At 39.5% G+C, this 25000-nt stretch overlaps 1 protein-coding gene across 1 annotated transcript in view; it reads right to left on the bottom strand.

Annotated features, from left to right (window-relative positions):
• The window catches only part of LOC121367477, a 39652-nt gene that overhangs the window by 10040 nt on the left and 4612 nt on the right, over window positions 1–25000 (bottom strand). The window contains exons 2-5 of the mRNA XM_041491668.1: window positions 4539–4696; window positions 3717–3852; window positions 1127–1281; window positions 14–147 (exon numbers count right to left, since the gene is read on the bottom strand). Coding sequence (XP_041347602.1) covers window positions 14–147; window positions 1127–1281; window positions 3717–3852; window positions 4539–4696 — 583 coding nt within the window. The remainder of the gene's footprint in view (window positions 1–13; window positions 148–1126; window positions 1282–3716; window positions 3853–4538; window positions 4697–25000) is intronic.

Below are 25000 nucleotides of genomic sequence, written 5' to 3'. Positions count from 1 at the left end.
AACTTGACGTTACCTGGATAGCAGACTCGCTCCCCTGTGTATTTGTTACAGATGTAATGTTGGCCCGACTTTGGTTTCGGGCAGAACACGGAGCAATTCTTAGTGAAGTAGTTGGGATCACAGTAGGACCGGAAGCCGATCTTCAGACTGAAACACAAAATCAAAACAATGAATGACTGAATGAATGAATGTTTAACGACACCCTAGCACAAAAAAATACATCGGCTATTTGGTGTCAAAGAAACCAAAAACAATTAATTTCTCGCCCTGGTCACTCACAATGTGTTGGTTCGCCTGTAACTTAATCTTGTTTGTTTGCTTGCTTGCTTGCTTGCTTGCTTGTTTGCTTGCTTGTTTTCTTTTGTCTTGCATCTTGCTTGCTGATTTGTTTAATTATTTGCTTGATTTGTTTTTTGTTAATTATTTTTAATTTCCTCGTTCTTTTTTTATTGTTGTGGTATGGGGTGATGAGTTTGGCGGGAGGAGATGCTAGGTGGGGTCATATGTTCTCGATTTTGTTATGTAAATTTAAAATAAAAACTCAGAAGTTAAGTAACTAGCTTTAACATTGTAAGCTAGTGTTCAACTCTGATTATTATCGGAACCACAGAACTAGTTTTAAAGTGTACGTAAATGCTATATTTTAAAAACGCTTTATTTAGATGGGCTTCTTCTAATTTACCCAAAGTGCCGATTTTGCATTGTTTCCAGAAATATCCTCATAAATTATAAGTACGATACTTTTGCAAAAATCAGTGGTCGAAACATTGCCGAGAGACTGGCGATTATTTCGCGCTTATATTTTATGATCATGTTTGGTCCGGCAGGTTTTCATTCGGTCCAACACAATATGTAGTTTTCCGGACCGAATGTACGGCAGGAATTTTAGCTAATTTCGACCCCTGACAGATGTATATTTTATCCGTTAATTTGAATGAAAATACGAGTGGCGTGAAACACCAACAGGAGTTTAGTTGGATTCTCTTCTATTCTGATAATATAACAGGGATATAGATTGATTGTTGTTTTTTTCTTGTAACGAAATGGAAGACTGCCATTTCCCAAGAGGATACATCCTTACGTAAATATAAATTTAGTGTATTACTTTAATGATGAAAAAGCTTACGTAGTTCTGGCTGAAAATTCATAGTTGATAAAGTGTGCATTTTGTACTGATCTGGCAACGTTCATTGAGGTGATGACGTGAATGAGGTTGTCCACGTGGTCCCAAGAATTGTGGTCGTCGACGTCAACCACTTGGAACTTTAAACGCACAAGCGACTGTCAAGAAAAATAACAAAGTGGTATAGGTAATGACTGTTTCAGAAATAATCACAAGAAAGAAGTGTTTTATTTAACGACGCACTCAACACATTTTATTTACGGTTATATGGCGTCCGACATATGGTTAAGGACCACACAGATTTTTGTTTAGAGGAAACCCGCTGTCGCCACATAGGCTACTCTTTTACGACAGGCAGCAAGGGATCTTTTATTTGCGCTTCCCACAGACAGGATAGCACAAACCATGGCCTTTGTTGAACCAGTTATGGATCACTGGTCGGTGCAAGTGGTTTACACCTACCCACTGAGCCTTGCGGAGCACTCACTCAGGGTTTGGAGTCGGTATTTGGATTAAAAATTCCATGCCTCGACTGGGATCCGAACCCAGTACCTACCAGCCTGTAGACCGATGGCCTGCCATGACGTCACCGAGACCGGTAAATATTCACAAATGCACGTGAAGAACTTCAGGCTATTATAGAGCAGAGGGCCTATAGAGTGTATACCACTAAATCAAACCCCATAGACGACAATAGTAACATATGTGGCTAAATATCTTACATGCAGCGTATCAATTGGCATATACACCACGGATATAAATAATACCACCCCTCACCTTAAAGTGAAAAAAATGGGAGTCAAGCTGCTCATTTCAGAGATAACGGGTAGCATTTATGACTACCCTAGTTTGATACATAATTTTAGTACTTTTTTTTACAAGTATCTCATACATGTTTCAAGCACAAGGTTACTTGACACAGTGGTACTAGATGAAATAAAATTGCATACAGTTTGTTTTTGCCCAGATGAAACTAATTTGTTTTACAACCAAAACAATCACATTTATCACCAATCACAGGACTTGTGGTGTTAACTTCAAAGGTTGGGTGCACCTCGAACTTTGACCCAGCCGGAAGTTATTTGTTTTAGTACTACCTAGTAAGTTGGCAAACATGTGCACAGCCATTTTTTATTGTTTATGAAATAAAATAAGTTTTCAATCAGTATTAAATTATATGTACTTAGTTCTCTCCTTGCACACAGTTTCATGATTCACGTGTTATTTTCTTCACAGCTAACCATGTGAAATTTATTTCTGGGTGTTTGATCATCTTCTGCATATTCGACAGATATTCCTTAAATTTTCAGTCTCTAGTTTTTAAATACTACGACGAATTTTTCACATTTGATTATTTGGAATATTCATTCTCGTGCATCTGAAGTGGGCCTGGTCATGAATCTAGGTTTTTGTAATACACCGAAATGCATTTTTCATAATTCTAAAAAAGGACGTTCGTCTGAGAAATCTGTTATAACCGCATCCAGATGTGTTTCATGTTAATAGATTAAGTAAACTTAGTGTTCACTTTCACTTGTTGAAATTAGGGTCTGCGCCGTTAACACGACATTTTCAACTCACATCTGGATGCGTGAATGCCTATGTAGGCCCTACGTGATCGTCACAATTTCCCCACCATCTCGACAGTTGAATAGCATGTATTTTAATACGTATTCACAACAAGTTAAAGGGACTATCCTGAGTTTGCTGCAATTGTTAAGATGTTGTCGACCAACAGAGACTTTTTAACAACTCTTTGTTTTGTTTAAAGACACCACTAGAGCACATTGATTTATTAATCATCGGTTATTGGATGTCAAACATATGGTCATTTTGACACAGTCATAGAGAGGAAACCCACTACATGTTTCCATTAGCAGCACGGGATCTTTTATATGCATCATCCCACAAACAGGATAGCACATACCACGGCCCATATCACGGCCTTTGGTATACCAGTCGTGATACACTGGCTGGAACGAGAAATAGCCCAATGGGCCCACCGACAGGGATCGATCTTAGATCGACCGCGCACATCAGGCGTGCGCTTTACCACTCGGCTACGTCCCGGCCCCCTAACGACTGTAATTACATATGAAATACATATTTGCATAAAAGCGTGTGACGTAGCCCAGTGATAGAGCGTTCACTTGATGTGTAGTCAGTCTAAGATCAATCCCAATCAGTGGGCCCATTGAGCTACTTCTCGTTCCAGCCAGTGCACTACGACTGGTATATGTGCTATGCTGTCTGTATACATATAAAAGATCCCTTGCCACTATTGAAAAAAAAAATGTATCGGGTTTCCTCTCTAAGACTATGTCAAAATTGCCAAATGTTTGACATCCAATAGCCGATGATTAATAAATCAATGTGCTCTAGTGGTGTCGTTAAAGAAAATAAACTTTCATAAACTTTTTATTTTAATAAAATATTAGTGGGAGGTTTTACTGATTTTAATTTCAAATCCTGGCTGCAGAGACTTGTGAAGACATAACAGAGACCGCATTTCCTGCCAAAAACATGCAGGGTTAAAGACTTGGCATATATGACTGATGTTGAAACGTGTAGACATTCTGCGAGTTCTTCTTACCGGCATGGTTGTGACTCTGAACACTATGGGATTTGGAGTTCCACCTATTGAAGATGGAAAATGATAGATGTTGTCCTGATCGGAGACTTCGCCCGTGTTCTTCTTTCCAACAGGGCAATGACTCATTTGGTCACTTCTGTATAAAATGAAAAAAACATTAAAACTTAACGACGTTATTAATCATCATCATCATCATCATCATCATCATCATCATAATAATAATAATAACCACCATCATCATCGTCATCTCTCTTTAGTATTCAGTTGACGTTTTGTTTCAAAACAAGTAATTTCAAATTTCAAATGTATCAAGAGGTTATCAATTTAACTCTAGCATTATTTTGATTGATCAAATGAAATGTTATCTTGATGTTGGCTTTGGGCTGACATGCTGATGTAAAGAAAAGGATTTCTGTCCTTCTGTAAAACATTTACACAGAAGAACTAACCACAACATGCATGGACATTATCTTTCTCAATCATAATCTTTGTGAATTGAAACATTATGTTATTACATTGAAGAAACTAATATATTGGGCACACATAATACATATAATATCGGTTACTGTGACACATTTATATACTTACAGTTTAACGTGAGAATAGAGAGGAATATTCCAAAATGAAGAAAAACAAAGAAAGAAAATGACACAATAAAGGTTTTACCTTTGGTTCCTATCAACGCAGATTGTAAACCTGTGATCGCAGTTGCCGATACACCAACACGTGAAGTGAGTTGCCTACCCTTTGTTCCTATCAACGCAGATTGTAAACCTGTGATCGCAACTGCCGTTACACCAACACGTGAAGTGAGTTACCTACCCTTGGTTCCTATCAACGCAGATTGTAAACCTGTGATCGCAGTTGCCTTTGCACCAAAACGAGAAGTGGGTTTCACAGCAGTTTCCATTGGAACCTTTTCCTCCTGGGTTGATGTATTTCATCAACTTCACCTCAAACTTCCCGCTGCCATTCAGAGTCTATAAAACAATACAGATTACTCTCTTAAAAATGCATGGAATCAAGGCAGTACCTACCACTAAATAACTACAGAGCAATATAATAGGATCACCCCAAGGTGGGTAAAACAAAGGACCCCCACCCCCCTCAACCCCCACCCCTGGATCCAACGGCTGGCGACGCCATAAGCTGGACTTGCCATGGCCGTGCGTAAATCATAAGTGGGTGTATAGTAGCACTGTATACATATAATGATCAAAGATTACCTTAACCTTGACTCTGACCCTGACCCTGACCCTGACCCACACTTTGATGCTGACTAAAAAGGACGCCTTTCCCTGCCTCACCTCCTTTACAGTTGGGTCCGGCCCTGGAAATGCAATAGCTCTTTTTTGTTTGTTATTCCATTCATTGGGGCGAGATATCTTTATATACAATGTGATCTAGTCTATATTTGTCTAAGTCAGTGTCGGGTCCAAAATGTCGAGAGCTCGGTTTCTTCATTTTGTTAACTCTATTTATTTTCTTTAAAGTTTATTACATTTTGATGCAAAAATGCAAATCTCATTTCTCAAATTTAAACTATATATATATATATATATATATATATATATATATATATATATATATATATATATATATATATATATATATATATATATATATATATATACCGGTAAAAAAAATATATATATATATATATATATTTTTTTTTTATCCCAGTGCTCCCTTTCCTTTCTCTCCTTTGAATTCCATCTCATTTCTTCCCGATCTTGCAACTCCACATCCCAGTCCTTGTCTCTCCAACCGCGACAGGTGCTTGTCTCTTGTGGCTATCTGTGCAACACACTTGTTCCCCATCAGCTTTTAACTGTGGGCTTAGTCTGACCACTTCGGGAAGTGTTCAGTAGTTACTTTTGGCATTGTTAAGAGGCACTTGTAACCACCTACTATGCACCCCTACTACCGGCGGTCGTTAGTTAGTGCCGTGGGCCAGACCAGCTTTATTAGCAGCAGAGGACGAGGATGCCAGGTGGGTGCAGGGATATACACAGAGACTGCACCTGTGGAGGAAGTTGAGACAGGTAGGCGATGGTGTGGACAGCTCAGAAGACAGAGTCGGAGGAAATTGACAGAAAGGGTCGAAACAGATTGAAATCGTGGGAGAAATTGGAAAGTGTTTTATATTTAGATAATGAGAATGATAGGCAGAGGGTGATAGATGAGAAAGATGAATGAATGTGTGAGCCAGCTTTGACGGGATTTGAACCACTGTCGTCAGCTTGATTGTCCAGCAGCTTATCCACTTAAACAATATATAGTGATACAAGTTGTTTTTGTTTTTGCTTGTTTTGTTTTGGGGGGTTGTGGGTTTTTGGGGGGTTGTTTGTTTGTTTCTTTGTTGTTGTTGTTATTTCTTGGGCTTTCTTTATTGTTACATTATTTTTAACGCAATCTCAGCAGTTGATCTAAGCGTCCATGATACCATTACCACGTCCTGCGTAAGGGTTTTCATAACAAAGTATCGCGTTTTTCATTCAACAGCAGATGACTAATTCAACGCATTCTCTAAAACGATAATATGGTAAACTGTAAAGTAACCGGTATTATATGAAGCTTTTTATCGTTATTATTGCGATAAGTACAATATACTTCGTTCCCACGGCCTTGGGTTACAAAGCGACCCGGTTTCCATACAAAAAGTCAAACAACACGCTTGTTTTCTTAATGATGGGTGAATAGGGAAGGCACACCGGAGAAATGAGTCGGCGTTCATATTTTATTTGTGTTTATGTCGATTACTGATCTTTAGCCAAAGTTAGGCCAACTTTTACCTATTTATGTGATAATTACACGGTTTCAAATAAACGGAGCTGTAATAAAACACGGGGGAAAAAACGTATTATACGAGTTCCCGTAAGCAGCTGTTTACCGTATTTCCCATAAAATACGCGCCGGGCCTCAAATAAGCAACGACCGACAAATTTTGTTTACGTTTTACGAAGCGATTTTAGCACTAAGATCATTTTAAGTGCATAGGCAGTTATCGGCTTAAGCTGATCTTAGCGCTAAGTTCGCTTCGTAAAACGGGGCCCAGGTCAAAACAGAGATTTTGCAACAGCACGCCATTACTGTTACGGATAATCATATTGAGCGGAATTTGCAAAGCCTGTTTGTGTCGTACACGTGTGTAACTACATACATTTACAATGTTTACACGCGTGCGTTTAAGAAAAACAGGCTTCGTAAATTCGGCCTTATATGAATCAGTAATAGAACTAATCGTTTGACTATAAAATGCGTAGCGTGGGTTTGCAGCGCCCGGGGCAAGGCAAGTATTGCGCCACCTAACCAGTGGACCGTTAGCACTCCCCGAGTCCCTTTCACCAATCCAGAATTTTGCGCAACCGCCCCGGTGGCCCCGTCCACGCTACATAACTGCATGTGGCCTCAGATTACAGTTATCTTTCTATTTGGTTGTCCAAAATCCGGAAGTTTCACCGCGCAAGTAGTCTGCTGTTTGACTGTGATTATTTCATGGCAGACAGCTATGAAGTGGCAACTGTTTGACTGAAGTGACAGGGGATAGCATGTAGTTTGTAAACATGTGTAACTTGTTGACATTGAACACTTGTTTGTGGTAATTCCGGCCCATGCAAAAGTAGTGCTTTTTGTGTAAAATGGGTGTACTCCGGCCTGGTTTAGAGGGTGTGTCTGTTTAAACCAATATGCTGGGAGAAAGAGCTGGACAACAGGGGTTGTCCTTTTCAGGGTATGTGTCCCCCATGCAGGCAAAGGTACATACAAAACTTCACGGGCCTGCTGATATTAATAAAAATGTTATAGCCACTAAGGCTATATAGAAACATATAGCGAAATTAATTGTGGTCTGAGGCCTGATATAGTTCACACATTACACCGGTTAAATGCTTGATTCTGATGAAAGTATTATAACCAGAGAGGTGAAATTACACAGACTGATTGTGCATACCACAAGGAATATGAAATACTAATTTATTTATTTTCTAAATATTTTATTAAATTAAAACACTTTTTTTTTGAATTTATTAAAAATTAAAATTAAAATTTTCAACTTTTAAATTTCAGTATCCTCCAAAATAGCATAACATGACCTCTGATGTTACTACAGGTTGTTGCAATATTTTTTAACAGTTTTGAGCTAATAATTTGGTAAAAAAAGAGCGAAAGTTGGATTTTGTTAGTCAATATTGAGATTTTAAATTTTTTTACATATTGAATTTTAATGAGTTTCTCAATTATTGCAATTGGACAGAAGATCTAAATATAATGAATATATCACTACTAAATGTAATTAAACACTTTAAATAAATAGTATACAGTTTTTAACAAGATTAAGTACTCTAATAATACATTTCACCTACATTTATGTAAATTACACACTTCAGTCATTTTTCAAAAATGGTCTTTTATCCTTAGAAAATCTAATAGGCTAATATTCTATGCTGTCTGAATGTATTTATTGTGTTCAGTAATCAGATGCTGGTATACTTGTCAAGTTTACTGCAGAAAATGTGCCAAAAAGGTTAACATTTGGCTTGTAATACATATGGCAGAATAATCCATAATGCATATTCAGTGGTCATTACTACAAACATCCTTCCAATCAAGAAGTACTACACTGAGGTATCCCAGACACTGGCACATGACTACACTTGTTAACAGTTATCACTGGAAACTGAAAAATATGGTGCAAGTACCTCTTGGTAGGATTTATATCAGCATTTTGTGACAAAATCTTCATTTTCAAAGTTGTCGTCAACAAAAAAGATATTATGGTGTATACCTAAGTAATATCTGTAGGGCATATTCATATTAATATGCATTTATATGGACTGTTTTGCCTTTTACAAAGTGGCTACATGTCTAATACAGTAAATGAAGTAGATTAAGTAAATACAGCAGGTCAAAATTGAATATGAGGCCTATCATGTCTAATGTTCCCTGAAATTAGTGTGTAAACATTTGTTGCAAATGGCCCCAATTTTGTGACTTTCACCATCCCTCTGACACATTTCTAATAATGTATCATGAATTCAGTCACCATGTCTTTACTAAGCCTCCACTTATCATATCTAAAATGCAAAATTTTACAGTTTTAGATTTTTTTGTTTCTCAAAAATTTAAGTTTAATATTTAATTAAAAATGAAGTAAAATCTAATGATTGATTTTTTTTCCTTTAAATATTTCAAAATCTTTCCAAGACAACACTGTGCAGATAGAACATATGTAGAAGAAAAAATAGCTGCTCATTGTATGAAGAAATTCCAAAATTTGATAAAGTTATTACATTTTGAAGTTGGTGTCCCTCAAGTTTCCATTGCTAAAATTGGCCATGGCAAGGCACTGTGGTAGGTGTTTTAACACAGCCTCTGTATACTCTCAGTTTAAAGGTGACATACCGATACTTACCGAGCATTGCTTTAATATGTATATCATTGGAATGCATTAGTGTGGGCCAGTTTTTAGGGGAAAAAATGTACTGATAGGCCTCAGATTACAGTTATCTTTCTATTTGGTTGTCCAAAATCCGGAAGTTTCACCGCGCAAGTAGTCTGCTGTTTGACTGTGATTATTTCATGGCAGACAGCTATGAAGTGGCAACTGTTTGACTGAAGTGACAGGGGATAGCATGTAGTTTGTAAACATGTGTAACTTGTTGACATTGAACACTTGTTTGTGGTAATTCCGGCCCATGCAAAAGTAGTGCTTTTTGTGTAAAATGGGTGTACTCCGGCCTGGTTTAGAGGGTGTGTCTTTTTTAAACCAATATGCTGGGAGAAAGAGCTGGACAACAGGGGTTGTCCTTTTCAGGGTATGTGTCCCCCATGCAGGCAAAGGTACATACAAAACTTCACGGGCCTGCTGATATTAATAAAAATGTTATAGCCACTAAGGCTATATAGAAACATATAGCGAAATTAATTGTGGTCTGAGGCCATGTAGCTAGTTACATGTAGCAGGCCTATTAATGGTAAAGAGCGGCAAGAAAATTGCTGTGACGTCATCAATTACTAGATTAAAGTGGAGACCTATTATCACTATCCGAAACAGTAACGGCGTTGTGGTGAAACCTCTCCTATATCGTAAGTTTACGTATACGTTTAGCCGTTTAATACCTAAGGTTCGTAAACAGTAATGTATCAGTGTTTATTATTTCACATGTATGTCAATTAATCGGTAAACTGTCGGCAGTAAATGGAGTGTCGATTACCATAGGATCAGTAAACAATAGTTAAGTTTTAATTTATTTAACAATACGACAAGAACACAATGATTTATTAATCATCGCCTATTGGATGTCAAACATTTGGTAATTTTGAAATATAGTCTTAGGAAAAAACCCCGCTAAATGTTTCAATTAGTAGCAAGGCATCGTTTATATGCACCATCTCACAGACAGGATAACACATACCACGGCCTTTGATATGCCAATCGTGGTGCACTGGCTGGAATGAGAAATAGTTTAATGTGTCCACCGATAGGGATCGATCCTAAACCAACTGTGCATTAGGCGAACGCTTTACCACTTCGGGGCGGGATGTAGCCCAGTGGTAAAGCGCTCGCTCGATGCGCGGTCGGTCTGGGATCGATCCACGTCGGTGGGCCCATTGGGCTATTTCTCGTTCCAGCCAGTGCACCACGACTGGTATGTCAAAGGCCGTGGTATGCACTACCCTGTCTGTGGGATGGTGCATATAAAAGATCACTTGCTGCTAATCGAAAAGAGTAGCCCATGAAGTGGCGACAGCGGGTTTCCTCTCTCAATATTTGTGTGGTTCTTAACCATATGTTTGACGCCATATTCCTTCCTTCTTTACCACTACTTATTACAATCTCGACAGGACACTACATACCACGGTCTTTGATATACCAGTCTTGTATCAATGATTAGAAATGGAAATAATCAAGGGGAGCATCATCATTACATATCGGTCAGGTGGTTGTGTGTAAACCGGTGTGCAGTGACGCAGTGCAGTGACCCTTGTTTTCAGGCTGATATTAACGGTGTCGGTGACTGACAGCCGCTAACAACAGTTACCGGTGGCGATGACATTAGCCGTCAGTGGGGGAGTTTGACTCACAGTCCCGAGCTGGTGTCGGGCCAAGCATGTGATCCCCCATGTGGGAATACGGTGATATATCACGCATTATACAGACGGGAGGGAGGCAAACAGTTGAGGGGGGTGGAATAAATTACGATTAATACTGAAGAGGCCGCAAGCTACTGGGCATTGGGTGTACACTGGCTGTTAAATTGAGAAACATGTATATTGTATAAAATCAGCTTTCCACCATGTTACAACTGATGTGGTTAAACGACCGCGGGCAGGGGTGGCAACGTCCCTCGACCCTGCAGTGGAAATGGAATATAGCTCCGCATCATACCATAGCTATGTATCGGTTGTGCTGTTAGTGGATAATACAAAGAGTAATCTTGTCACTATTCGGTAATAAGCGTTATGTTGAGTAATCTTGTCACTATTCGGTAAATAAGCGTTATGTTGAGTAATCTTGTCACTATTCGGTAAATAAGCGTTATATTGAGTAATAGGTTCCTTTTTTGTTCTTTAGACCATAGTACGACCACGACTACTGCTGACTACTACTGCTGCTGCTGCTGCTGCTACTACTACTAATCTCTCTCTCTCTCTCTCTCTCTCTCTCTCTCTCTCTCTCTCTCTCTCTCTCTCTCTCTCTCTCTCTCTCTCTCTCTCTCTCTCTCTCTCTCTCTCTCTGTGTCAGTCTCTTTCTTCCTCTCTCTCTCTTTCTCCCTTTGTCTTATTCTCTCTCCTCTCTCTGTCTCTTTCTGTCTTCCTTCCTCTCCTCTCCGTCTCTCTCTGTATCTATCTCTTTTTCTCTTTCCTCTCTGTCTCCCCATGTTTGTCTCTCTCTCTCTCACTATTTATTTCTCTGTCTATCTCTTCTCTCTGTCTGTCTGTATCTCTCTCTCTCTCTCTCTCTCTCTCTCTCTCTCTCTCTCTCTCTCTCTCTCTCTCTCTCTCTCTCTCTCTCTCTCTCTCTCTCAGATATATTTCCCTAAATCAAGTGTCTCAATCACTGTAATAAAAGTTTGTTTAACGACACCACTAGTGCTCAGTGATTAACTAATCATGGGCTATTGGATGTCAAACATAAGGCGATTATGACACGTTGTCTTCAGAGGTAACCCACATTTTTTATTAGCACATTTGATCCTTTATATGCACTTCCCACATTCAGGACAGCATATACCACGACCTTTGATATACCAGTCGTGGGGCACTGGTTGGGACGGGACAACCCCAATCAGAGAATGGATACACCGAGGCGATTCGATTCTTCGACTGAAGCAGCTCACAAGAGGTTTACCAAAGGACTTAGATCCCGTCCCCTCCAATGCTAAAGCGCTTGGTTGATGCGCGATCGGTCTTTGATCGATCCCAGTCGGTGGACTCATTGGAATATTTCTCGTTCCAGCCAATGATATCCTGTCTGAGGGATGGTGCATATAAAAGATCCCTGGCTACTAGTGAAAAACGGTAGCTGGTTTCCTCTCTTAGACTATATGTCAAAATTACCAAATGTTTGACATCCAATAGCCGATGATTAATAAATCAATGTGCTATAGTGGTGTCTTTGTAATAACATCCGACACACCTTTACATGACCTTTTTTAGACTGACATGCAGTCGTGTGTGAAACCGTGTCCTACCTGACGGCCATTTTGAAACTGGTTTGATGGGAATCTGGGAAATGCCACACGCGACGCCCACTGGTATTGTCTGGCGTCAGCGAGACACAGAGCGCTGTCAAAGAAACAACGTCTCAGACCGGTGTTAATAACGAAGATGTTTAACGAGATAATAGGGATTCCCACTTCTCCTTTGTCTGGTTCATGTGATCGTGATTGTTTTCAAGACTGACATATTTATCCCGCCCACTTATACAAGTGTGTCAGGATAGATGAAGAAGGGGGATAAAACGATTGTAGGAAAGAAAGAAACAGGAAAAAAAGAAACAGGAAAGAAAGAAACGGAAAAAAAGTAACAGGAAAAAAAGAAACGGAAAGAAAGAAACACTACATTTTTACTAAAATTCCTTTTTTTTTAAATGTATTTATATATCATATTTCCCAATTAACTTACCCAATTGAGTTTTAATTGTCATTGAGTCCTTGACCTATCCAATGGGTTCTTTAAATGTCTCAATTATCATTGTCTTTAAGAAGCCCTTCTCTAATTGACCCATTCAAAGGATAATCCCTTCTCTTTATGTCCTCAGATCTATCCCTTTATCTTATCCCATATATGGCTTCCCAGATGGCTTCCAACTTAATTACCCATGCTATCAATATAAAAGATGTGAGGGAGCACCATTCCTCAGAATCATTAGTGCCATCATTAGAATAAATGGAGGTCATCAAGAGTCAGAAAGGTGGATCAATTTTTTTTTATCATGGCCACATGTATACCAAGTTAGCTACTAGGAAGAACAAGATTTGGTGGAAGTGCTCCAAGAAAGTCAGTCTTGGTATGTATAAGGGTGCATGTACTGTATATGATTTTATTTATATTTTATATTTCTGAAATGCAATGATGTTAATAGCGTGGGTTTTCCCTGTTCTTTGTGGGATTTGAAGGGGATTTCTTTTTGAAACCCAATATACATCCTCGTGTCCAACCGTTTCGCTTTCATTACGTAGGCGTTCTACCTTATTTAAATATTATTACACTGAGATTGTGTTATATGGTCGTGATAATATATTTATGTTGCTTTCATGGCGCAACAAACGGCGCATACCTGTATGGCCGTATATCATTTACTTGAATAGAGTAATAAAGTGGAGGGATGACGGGTTTGTAAAATAAAATATTTTGTAATAGATATTTAGCACAATTAATATGTTGTAGACGAAAACGTTGTGTTTGCTGTTGCTGCTGCTGCTGCCGCATTTGACACCTAATAATCGATATAGTTCCGCCCTTGACTGGAGATAATGTGTTTAAATGAACAGACCCTAGTTTGTAAACATTAAGGCATATTTTTCATCTAGACCCTAGTTTCATCCCGTAAAATGGACACTAAGTTTGGTCAGTTTACAAACTTGTAATAAATTTTGATACAACAGAGTGAAACAAGAGTCTGTGACGTGGAAATACCATTAAAAATAGACTAAAACGCGACTTCATAACCAATACTTCTTAGACGCAAATGTATTTTTTTTAAATATAAAAAATGTATTTTGTGATATTAGAAACACCAGGATGACCAGTAACACTTTGGTTGGTTGGATAATCTAAAGAATAAAATCTTAAGTAATGTTTGATTTCAGTGATCATAAACGGCTCTAATAGTGAAAAATATGCTGTAATGTTTGAAAACTAGGGTCTGTCCTTTAATGTGTACTTTTAATGATTAAAAAGACTGCTAGACGGGAACATGTTACGTAAGTACACTCACAACAGTCTCTGTAGCGTTACAAGTTATTTTAATAGTCATACTTTTACAAGGCAGAGACCAAGGGGAATCATGCAAACTAATTGCTACGTGACGTTTCCATCTCATGTGGCAACAAAACAAAACACTAGTACAGCGGTACTGATTATGACAAGGACAATTTTAACATTCACAATAGTATTATGATTATGATGTCGCTGCGTGAAATTGTGCTTCTAAATTAGTCGATGAGGTTCTCTCTGAGTATAAAGATTACGTCAAATGCATGCTCGTTTAATATTAATATTATTATAATTATTATGCGTATAATGTATGTATTTATGTATGCATGCATGCATGATTATATGAATCATTGTATGTATGTGTCGGGGAAGGCGGATAGATGATGGAGGGAAGGAGAGAGGAAGACACAGGTGGAAGGGTGGCGAATTGGATGGATGGATGGATTGGTGGATAGATGAATAGTTTTGGGTGGCTGGGTTTGGTGGATGGATGGATGGATGGATGGATGGATGAACAGATGGATGGATGGAGGGAGAGAGTTAGGGAGAGATGGATGGATGTAGAGAGGGAGGTAGGGATGAAGGGGGGATGGAGGGAATGGGGGTGAGATAGATGAATCATTTTAACATGCTCACATCTACAACTCATAAACCAACGGAAATATGTTACAAACCAGTCTACATTTATTCGATATTTTTTCGATGAACGATCACAAAATTCCATCCGATTTTTAATAAACGTTTGCTTCCGATATTTCTCGATTATTAGTGCTCTCCAAGGTACATACAAAAATCCACGGGCCTGCTGATATTAATAAAAATGTTATAGCCACTAAGGCTATATAGAAACATATAGCGAAATTAATTGTGGTCTGAGGCCTGATATAGTTCACACATTACACCGGTTAAATGCTTGATTCTGTTGAAAGTATTATAGCCAGAGAGGTGAAATTGTTTAGAAGAAACAAAACGCTTACATTTTGTTAACGATGAACTCCATGAGCAAGTTTTAGATTTACAAGTTCGATCTATGAGAGACAATCTTCTTTTTAATGGTATCCCCGAGACTGATGACGAGGACACGGGAAATGTTTTGAAAGACTTTTTAAAAAATCTAATGAAAATAGAAAAGTGCATGACGTTTGCGCGTGTTCACACATTCCCAGTCTGGAGCTCATCGCAGTAAGACGTGTTTGTTTCGCTTCTGCACACTGCACGTTCTTTCGCGGCTCGACTTGGGGTCCTTCACTTCGTTGTTTTTGTCAGCGAAGTGAAGTTTTCTACTTAGATGTATGCGGCTGTGACGGAACATGCTCTTAAATTTGTTTCGCCTGTGGCGATTTTAATTGTGTTAGAGGGCCGTGTGCAGTTTCATTGCACGTAGCCCAGGTGGGCAACTTGTTACGTAATACTTCGCGCGATCGGGCATTCCAATATGCACTTAGTCCAGCTGTGGAGGCCATGTGGCGAGTAGTTACGTAATACCCCTGCGAGTGCGGGTTTTACAACCGTGATTTGGCGACGATGGCGTCAGTAAGTCTGACGATCAGAAAGAAATAATACCGCTTGGTCGCGGTGGAAATACCAGATGATAGGGGGAGGTACCGCCTTGTACTCCCAGGCGAATTCTGATTTCATAATAAATAGCTAGTTTTTAGAGATTTCGAGGAGAACGAAAAGGAAGCTTCCCGGGAACGTTAGTCCGTTTGGACTTTGGTAAATATTTTAATACTGTATTATACCAATATTCTTTAGACAGTGTCTTCGGTCATCTGACGAAGTAAATCGTAGACTTTTTGTTCTAACATTATATGAGTATTTGGTAATATAAAGCTTAGCCAGTCATCCTAGTGGACCTAGGTAAACTGTAGGTTATTGTCTTTATTGTGATAGGTACCAGTATTAATTCTGTGTTACAAGATTACTGAAAGAGTAGTTAAGGGTTAATTAAAAATTAACCCGTTAGGAATAGAGCTGTAATTCCTTTATTAATTAAGTTCCCCAAGAAGCGTTTCTCAATTATCACACGTTACTGAACGAGTAGTAAGGGTTAATTAAAAATTAACCAGTTAGGAATGGTGTTGTAATTCCTTTATTAATTAACTTCTCCTGGAAGCGTTTCTCAATTATCACACGTGTGGGTGTGGTGTAACGGTGAAGTGATTCGCATATTGTGTAACTAGACACCTAGAGATTAACTAATTAAGTGATCAGTTCTGGGTTGTTATTATTGCTGTTATTAATTAACTACTACGGCTGTACATTTGTCAGCGTAGATTAGTACAGATTCCAAAGTGTATTGTGTTTTTGTTGTGTTTCTAGAGGACTAACGTGCTATAATAATATATACTTTATATAAGATCGTATCTCTGATCATACCTAGACGAGCCATACTAGGGTTTAACCGCCTGTTACAGAGAGATCTAATAGATATACAGTTAGGAGAGATATTTTGATAATCGTGTTTTATTCAGTTACGGGAATTATAGAATCCCCGTGACAGGAGTAGAAAATTGGGGGCTTGTCCGGGATCTGAAACGGGACATGCATATTTAAAAAGGTATTGTTTGTAAATGGGGGCTTTATGAATTAATTTTACAAATTAACCATAAGTAGCACGTTGTTCACTAGAAAATTAATTAATATTAAGTGCGTCATATCTAAACATGGATAAGAATTTGCTGGATAGGCCTACGCTCAGTGTAGTGGAGATTAAGCGAGCACGTAAGGCCGAGTTAGTTGGAATCGCGAGTGAGCGGGAAATTGATTTAACATCAGCTAAAACCTTAGGTGATATAAAGACAATTATTATCCAGGAAGTTATGGAAGACAGTGAGATTGTTCCAGAGATAGAGATAAATGAGTTAAGTGTGGAACAACAATTAGCTTTTAAAAAGCTTGAGTACGAAAGAGAAGAGAAAGAGAGAGAAAGAGAAGAACGTGCATTAGATAGAGAGAGAGAGAGAGAAAGAGAAGAGAGTGAGAGAGAAGATAGAGATAGGGATAGAGAAGGTAGAGAGAGGGAGAGAGAGAGAGAGAGAGAGAGAGAGAAGAGAAAAGAGAAGAGAGAAATAGAGAAGATAGACATAGCGATAGAGAAAGAAGAGAGAGAGAGAGAGAGAGAGAGAGAGAGAGAGAGAGAGAGAGAGAGAGAGAGAGAGAGAAGAGAGGGATAGAGAATTCCAGTTAGAAAAATTAAAAGTGGAACATGAGTTAAAGTTGAATACTGAAGAAGTTAGACGAGAAGCCGGAAATGGGTTTAACATGTCGGAGGCTTATAGATCAGTGCCGGTATTTGATGACCAGGAGGTAGTATGTTTTTCCAACTTTTTGAACGGGCCGCTAAGCAGCTAAATTGGCCGCAGTCTAAGTGGACATTGTTAGCCGTGTCTAAGTTTAAGGGGAAGGCTAGTATAGCTTATAATTCAATGAGTGATGAGCGAGCAGGTCAGTACGACCTAGTTAAGGCTGCAGTGTTGAGGGCTTATGAATTACGGCCTGAGGATTATCGTTTACGGTATAGCGAGTTGAGAAAAACGCAGGGTCAGTCTTATAGTGAGTTTGTGCCTAAGAAGGCAGGGATGTTTGATAAATGGGTTGTTTCTCATCAGGTAGAGTCATATACCGAGTTACGGGAGTTGTTGATCTTACAGGACATTAAAAATGGATTACCAGTTAGCTTACGTATTCATTTAGAGGATCGTGATGTCAAAAAGATAGAGGAGGCAGGCATAGTGGCAGATGATTACGTGTTAATACACAAAGCTCAGGCAGTACCGGGTAGCTCTTTACAACAGGGTGATAAGAAGAAATTTCAGCCAGGTTTTTCCCGGGAAAGTAACTATCGGGGAGAGTCATCTAGTTGGTCAGCTAGTCAGGCAAGGAATGCACCTGGTGGGCAAAGTAAGGATAGACCTGCATTATCAGCCAATGCACGAACTTTTCGTCCACAGTGCAGTTACTGTAAAAAGGATAACCATCTTATCGGGGACTGTTTTAAAAGGAAACGCGATAATGCGCAAGTGGTCGGTTTAGTGAGGTCAGCTCCGTTAGCGAGAGAGTTAATGGTTAGTCCCCATGGCAGAGAAAGTTAAACCCGTATGTGTCCCACTGGTATGGTTTTGTGATGTGAAACAAGAATTGAGTCCTAAGGCAATATCAATCTATAGAGATACCGGGTGTAGTCAGAGTCTGATAACGCAAACGTGTTTAGCTGGTATTGAAAATTCAGACATAGGACGTAGTTTGGCTTTAACCTCGGTTACTGGAGAAAAAATGGTTGTCCGGTTACATAAGGTTTTCTTGTGTTCGAAGTTTGTGACGGGACCAGTCGTTATGGGTGTTGTGAAGGACTTGCCTGTTGAAAACATAGGAGTTTGTTGGGTAATGATTTGACTAGTCAGTGTTGTCAGCCGACATGTGACCAATTGTTGATTAAAGACAGCCCTTTACCAGTAGAAGAGAGTGAGGTTGATGAGATTAGATATCCTGCGTGTGTAAAGACTAGGGCTATGACCAGTAGGTTAGCACGGGATCTAGAGGATATTTGTGATTTGTCTGATACGTGTGTGAGCCATGAAATTGGAGTGGATGAGGTTATCAGTAAAATGGTAGATAAGTCAACTGAGGAATTAAATGTGGTGGAACCTGTTGATCTCCCGCAGAGGGGAATTGAACCAGTTGTGTTTGATAGAGGGGACTTACCTTGTAATAGACAAGAGTTAATCCTAGAGCAGGGGGCTGATCCAAATTTGTTGGCAGTTCGCACTACCTTGTTAACTGTGGACAAGGGAGTATTAATGAATAAGAGAGTTAGAGATAGAAAGGATAGGAAGCAACTGAGCTATGCTCAGAGCAAAATAAAATCAGTGTTTTGATAGGAAGGCTAAGAGTCGGGAATTTAAACCAGGGGATAAGGTGCTGCTGTACCTTCCCCATTAAACGGGGTTCATTACAGAACAGGTATTTCGGGCCCTATGTTGGTGCACAAACGGGTTAATGAGACAGGGTATGTGATAAACACTCCTGATAGGGTTAGGAAAAGTAGGTCTTGTCACATCAATTTGCTAAAAGGTTATTTTTGACAGACTGCCGATAGTTCCAGAGAGACCGGTCCAAATTGAGAGACACTCAATTTCCTGTGATGACGTCAAGACTGCAGAGGGTGCAAGTTGGCCCACGGCCAGATTCTAGCAGACTTGAACCCCCAGCGAGCAAAGCTGACTACATTGATACAAGACAATGTTTCCATTTGTCGGGACCTTCCAACGGTTACCAATACCTTAAGCCAAGATGTGCACTTGGAACCCAGCGCTACACCGCGTCGACAGCATGCCTATCGGAGAAAAACCTGGAAAAACGTGCGACGCTGAGAAAGAAGAAGGAAACGAAGTTCCATTGGTCAGGTGAATGCGAGAAGTCATTCAGCCGTCCCAAGTAGAGGCGCTACTCGTCTCCCATGATGGCAGCACCAGACTACCGAATGCCGTTCAAGCTAGCTGTGGGTGCCAGTGACGTGGGTGCTGGAGCTGTGCTGTTCCAAGAAGACGAAGACGCACTGGACCATCCTAATGAAAGCCTCAACCAGAGAGTTTTTGAGATGAGTCTTCTTCTGCAAGAATACCCAATTACCATTGAACATATCAAGGGCACAATCCAATGTAATCGCTGATGCCCTGTCCCGAATCGAACGTTATGATAATGTGTTGACATTCTTGATTTCTGTTTTGTTTTATATATATTTTATTTGTGTATACCAGGGACTCAGAGACTCAGTGTGATTTACTGGGTAGTCACCTTATTATTACATGTGTTATAAATGCCCGTATGCGTCGGTTAACGCACCTTTTTGTTTTAATGTAGTATATTTCCCTATTCCTAGAGTAGAGGAAATATCCTTTTTGAGGTGGGGGGGGGGGGGGGGGGGGTGGGTGTGGACGGAACATGCTCTTAAATTTGTTTCGCCTGTGGCGATTTTAATTGTGTTAGAGGGCCGTGTGCAGTTTCATTGCACGTAGCCCAGGTGGGCAACTTGTTACGTAATACTTCGCGCGATCGGGCATTCCAATATGCACTTAGTCCAGCTGTGGAGGCCATGTGGCGAGTAGTTACGTAATACCCCTGCGAGTGCGGGTTTTACAACCGTGATTTGGCGACGATGGCGTCAGTAAGTCTGACGATCAGAAAGAAATAATATCGCTTGGTCGCGGTGGAAATATCAGATGATAGGGGGAGGTACCGCCTTGTACCCCCAGGCGAATTCTGATTTCATAATAAATAGCTAGTTTTTAGAGATATCGAGGAGAACGAAAAGGAAGCTTCCCGGGAACGTTAGTCCGTTTGGACTTTGGTAAATATCATTTCTGCTCTGTGTATAACCTTGATGTGATTGATGTGACTTTAAATATTTTAATACTGTATTATACCAATATTCTTTAGACAGTGTCTTCGGTCATCTGACGAAGTAAATCGTAGACTTTTTGTTCTAACATTATATGAGTATTTGGTAATATAAAGCTTAGCCAGTCATCCTAGTGGACCTAGGTAAACTGTAGGTTATTGTCTTTATTGTGATAGGTACCAGTATTAATTCTGTGTTACAAGATTACTGAAAGAGTAGTTAAGGGTTAATTAAAAATTAACCCGTTAGGAATAGAGCTGTAATTCCTTTATTAATTAAGTTCCCCAAGAAGCGTTTCTCAATTATCACACGTTACTGAACGAGTAGTAAGGGTTAATTAAAAATTGACCAGTTAGGAATGGTGTTGTAATTCCTTTATTAATTAACTTCTCCTGGAAGCGTTTCTCAATTATCACACGTGTGGGTGTGGTGTAACGGTGAAGTGATTCGCATATTGTGTAACTAGACACCTAGAGATTAACTAATTAAGTGATCAGTTCTGGGTTGTTATTATTGCTGTTATTAATTAACTACTACGGCTGTACATTTGTCAGCGTAGATTAATACAGATTCCAAAGTGTATTGTGTTTTTGTTGTGTTTCTAGAGAACTAACGTGCTATAATAATATATACTTTATATAAGATCGTATCTCTGATCATACCTAGAAGTAGCCATACTAGGGTTTAACCGCCTGTTACAGAGAGATCTAATAGATATACAGTTAGGAGAGATATTTTGATAATCGTGTTTTATTCAGTTACGGGAATTATAGAATCCCCGTGACAGCGGCCATTGGAACTGATTGAACGCTGGAACGCTTCTCGTTTCGACAGTCTGCACCACCAGGTTGGATTCTTTTTTAGCGAGATTCCTTGCCTTCACGTCATTTCTCCGTCTGACTATGTTGACTAGGTTTTTTCGTGACTCGTATGACGGCCATTATGCAGAACGCCACGGTTGTTCGCGTTTAGTATCTACATGTCCAAGCCTGTCCTAGCAGTACTGGAAGATTGGCCGCCCCACTCTAAGAAGAAATAGGAAGCGGGATCTGCCCCTACTAGTCTTTTCTAGACTTTAGTTTGTTTTATTGTGATACCGTCTCGTATCCTCCGGAGTCGGGCCCGTCTGCACCACTATACCAACCCATGACGACTGGACTATACCCTAGTCTGATTCTCTCTCTCGTTCAGACGGATCCGGTTTCTCAAGATCTGTATTTCAGCACAGCACTACACCTTCAACGTCTATTGACTGTCAATCTAGGGGTTTTCTTGACGGGATGCAACCCATCTCGTCCCTACAAGCTGTGCACCCTAACGGCCTTAACGAGGCCACTCACGTGGACATAGCGATCGGACTTTAAACTTTTAGACCTTCGTTCAAAAGTTTATGTCGAAATTACTTTCTTTTTTTAATATTATTAAATAGTCCGATCCTCTCTTCTTTCTCTTATTTATTTTTGGACTGTCCTTCTATAATGCTCCAAATTATATAAATATTCGACCGAGCAGTCAATTTTTTTTTTTTTTGGCTTGTAACTTCTTCTTTTAAATTCTATTAACTTGTTTACTAATTGCTATTTTCAAAATTCTGCCCATTTTCAACTCTACCCCTTACCCCCTCCATCCCGAGTCAGGCCACCGATCATATCTAATTTCTTTTTGACCACCCGATCTAATCTAGCGACCAAATTTAATGAGTAGAATTTTCTTTATTAATTATATTAATTAGAGATGCGCATCAACATTTTAACATTTTACACGGAAAGTTGTATTCAATTCTTGTATTAAGAGCTGTATTTATATAGTAAGATTTAATGGGTATGTAATAAAAAATGAAATGAGCGACATTATACCTAATGAAAATGGTGTATTACTTATTGGAGATTTTAATTCCAGGACAAATGTGCTCAGTGTCTCTAGCTGTATGAGAGGTGGCATTATCATGCTGAAAAATCGAGATGTTGGCGTTGTTATGGAACAGAGTAATGACGTGATGAGCGAGAATGTCATCGCGGTAACGTTGAGCATTTAAATTGCCATCAATGACGACTAGTGGTGAACGATAACCATGGGCAATGGCTGCTCAGACCATGACACAACCTCCACCCCCGAAACGATCTCGTTCAAGAACACAACAGTCAGCATAGCGTTCATTTCTCCTACGGTAGACACGCACCCTGCCATCACCACGTTGTAAAGAAAATCTGGATTCATCCGAAAAAAGAACGGTATTCCAGCGTCGCCGTATCCAACGAGTGTGTACACGTGCCCAATTAAGACCATTTAGACGATGACGTTGCGTTAAAACGCATCCGACGTAAGGACGTCGTGCATGTAAACCGTTCTCCCGCAGTCGATTACGAACAGTTTGCCCACTGATTCGGTTATTATGAAACCCAGGTGTGTTAGCAGCAGTAGCAGTGGCAGTTTGGAATCGATTGCGCAAATGCGTGTTCAGGATATAGCGGTCTTGACCACGCGTTGTAACACGCAGACGTCGACGACGTGGCAAGTCGTTGGTGCTTCCTGTCGTTCGAAATCTTACGCGAAGATTTCGTATCGCTCGACTAGAACTCCCAACATGCCTTGCAACGTCTCCTGTCGACATGCCAGCATCAAGCATGCCAATCGTCCGTTCGCGTAAATTATTGGTATTCTTGGCATACTAAAAATGCTACAATGTAAAAAACGTTAATATTTTTACAAATTTTGAAGCGTTTTCGTTCACTTGACAACAATGTCAGTAAGACAAGTAAAACAAATTGACCGAATACTACACGGGACATGTCGAACCATGCATGCACGTGTAAACTGAATTTCACGTTGTCGACGAATAACAGTGCAAAAATAATCGATAAAATTCATGAATCCTGATAATACAGCTCAAGGCTAATACTACCTATATAATTTCATTACACAATAAGTTCTTTAACACAACAAATATTATATGTACAAATCGGAAGTTTCTTTTTTTGTTCAGTATAGTTTGTGATGCGTGGTGTACTGTATTTATAATTCGTTATATAAACTTCTTTCCCACAAGTGTAGGAAAGGAAACACAACACCGTATTGACATGTGATACAACGAGACCGTCTGTGTTTCCCGGTTTACACAAGTTTTCCCAGAAAAGATCATTAATATTCGGGTGGTTGACGACGCTCTACGAAGAAGCAGTTTATTCCGTGATCTCAAAAAAAAAAATTGCAGTTGTAGCTGGATGAACAAGAATCGTGCTTGTTTGCGTAATCGTGCTTGTCTAGTCAACGTGACACTTGAAAAAACAGTCAGCCCAGATAACATAGCACGAATTCATAACACGAACACCGGAAAAAAAGATACTTCTTTTCAATTTGTGTTAGGTGGATTTTCGATTTCTTGATGTTTTCAGGTTGACATAGCGCTTTCGGTAGTGTTATGTTGGGTGTATACCACTAAATCAAATCCTATAGACTACAATAGTAACATATGTGGCTAAAACTCCTACCTGCAGCGTATCAGCGTATACACTACGGATATAAATACTACTACCCCTTACCCTTTAAGGGTTAGAAATCAGAAAAATGGGGTTACGCTGCTCCTTTCTTAGATAACGAGTACGTTTCTGACTACCCTAGTTCCGCACAAAAATTGAGTACTTTTTTTACAGGTACCCCATACATGTTTCAAACACGAGGCTACTTTAACTAGTGATACTAGATGAAATAAAATTTCATACATATTTTGCCCAGATAAAACTAATTATTTTACAACAAACACATTCACATTTAACACCAATGACAGGCCTCTATCAAAAGTTGGGTGCACCTCGAACTTTGACCCAGCCAGAAGGTATTTGGTTTAGTACTACCTGTATGGTGTTCAGGATTGAGAGAGTAAGACCATTGCAGCCACATATGTTATTGCTAATCAACAGCAATAGCAAGTGTTATTTTATAATTATGAATCTTACCTCAGACAGGACAGCACATGTCACAGTCTATGATGTACATGTTGTAAAGCACAGGCTGTGATGAGGTAAAAACCAATACGGCTCAGCGTAACTTTTAAAGTGATCAGAGTTTCAAAACTGGCTGTCAAATATCATGGGTATTTTTGTGGGGGTTTTTTTTTTTTTTTTGGAGCGGGGGGTTGTAACAGAATAGAACAAGAAATGTGTTTTGTTTAACGACACCACTAGAGCACATTGATTTATTAATCATTAGCTACTGGATGCCAAACAGCTGGAAATTCTGTCATAGTCTTTAAGAGGAAACCCACTATATTTTTCTAATAGTTTCAAGGGATCTTTTATATGCCACATCCCACAGACAGGATATCACATACCACGGCCTTTAATATACAAGTCGTGCTGCAATGCCTGGAAAGAGAAATATCCCAATAGGCCCGTCGACGTGGATCGATCCTGGACCGACCGCTTATCAGGCGAGAGGTTTACCA

The sequence above is a fragment of the Gigantopelta aegis genome, chromosome 3, assembly GCF_016097555.1.
Source record: "Gigantopelta aegis isolate Gae_Host chromosome 3, Gae_host_genome, whole genome shotgun sequence".
Classification (NCBI taxonomy): domain Eukaryota; kingdom Metazoa; phylum Mollusca; class Gastropoda; order Neomphalida; family Peltospiridae; genus Gigantopelta; species Gigantopelta aegis.
This window is presented reverse-complemented; position numbering and strand designations above follow the sequence as displayed.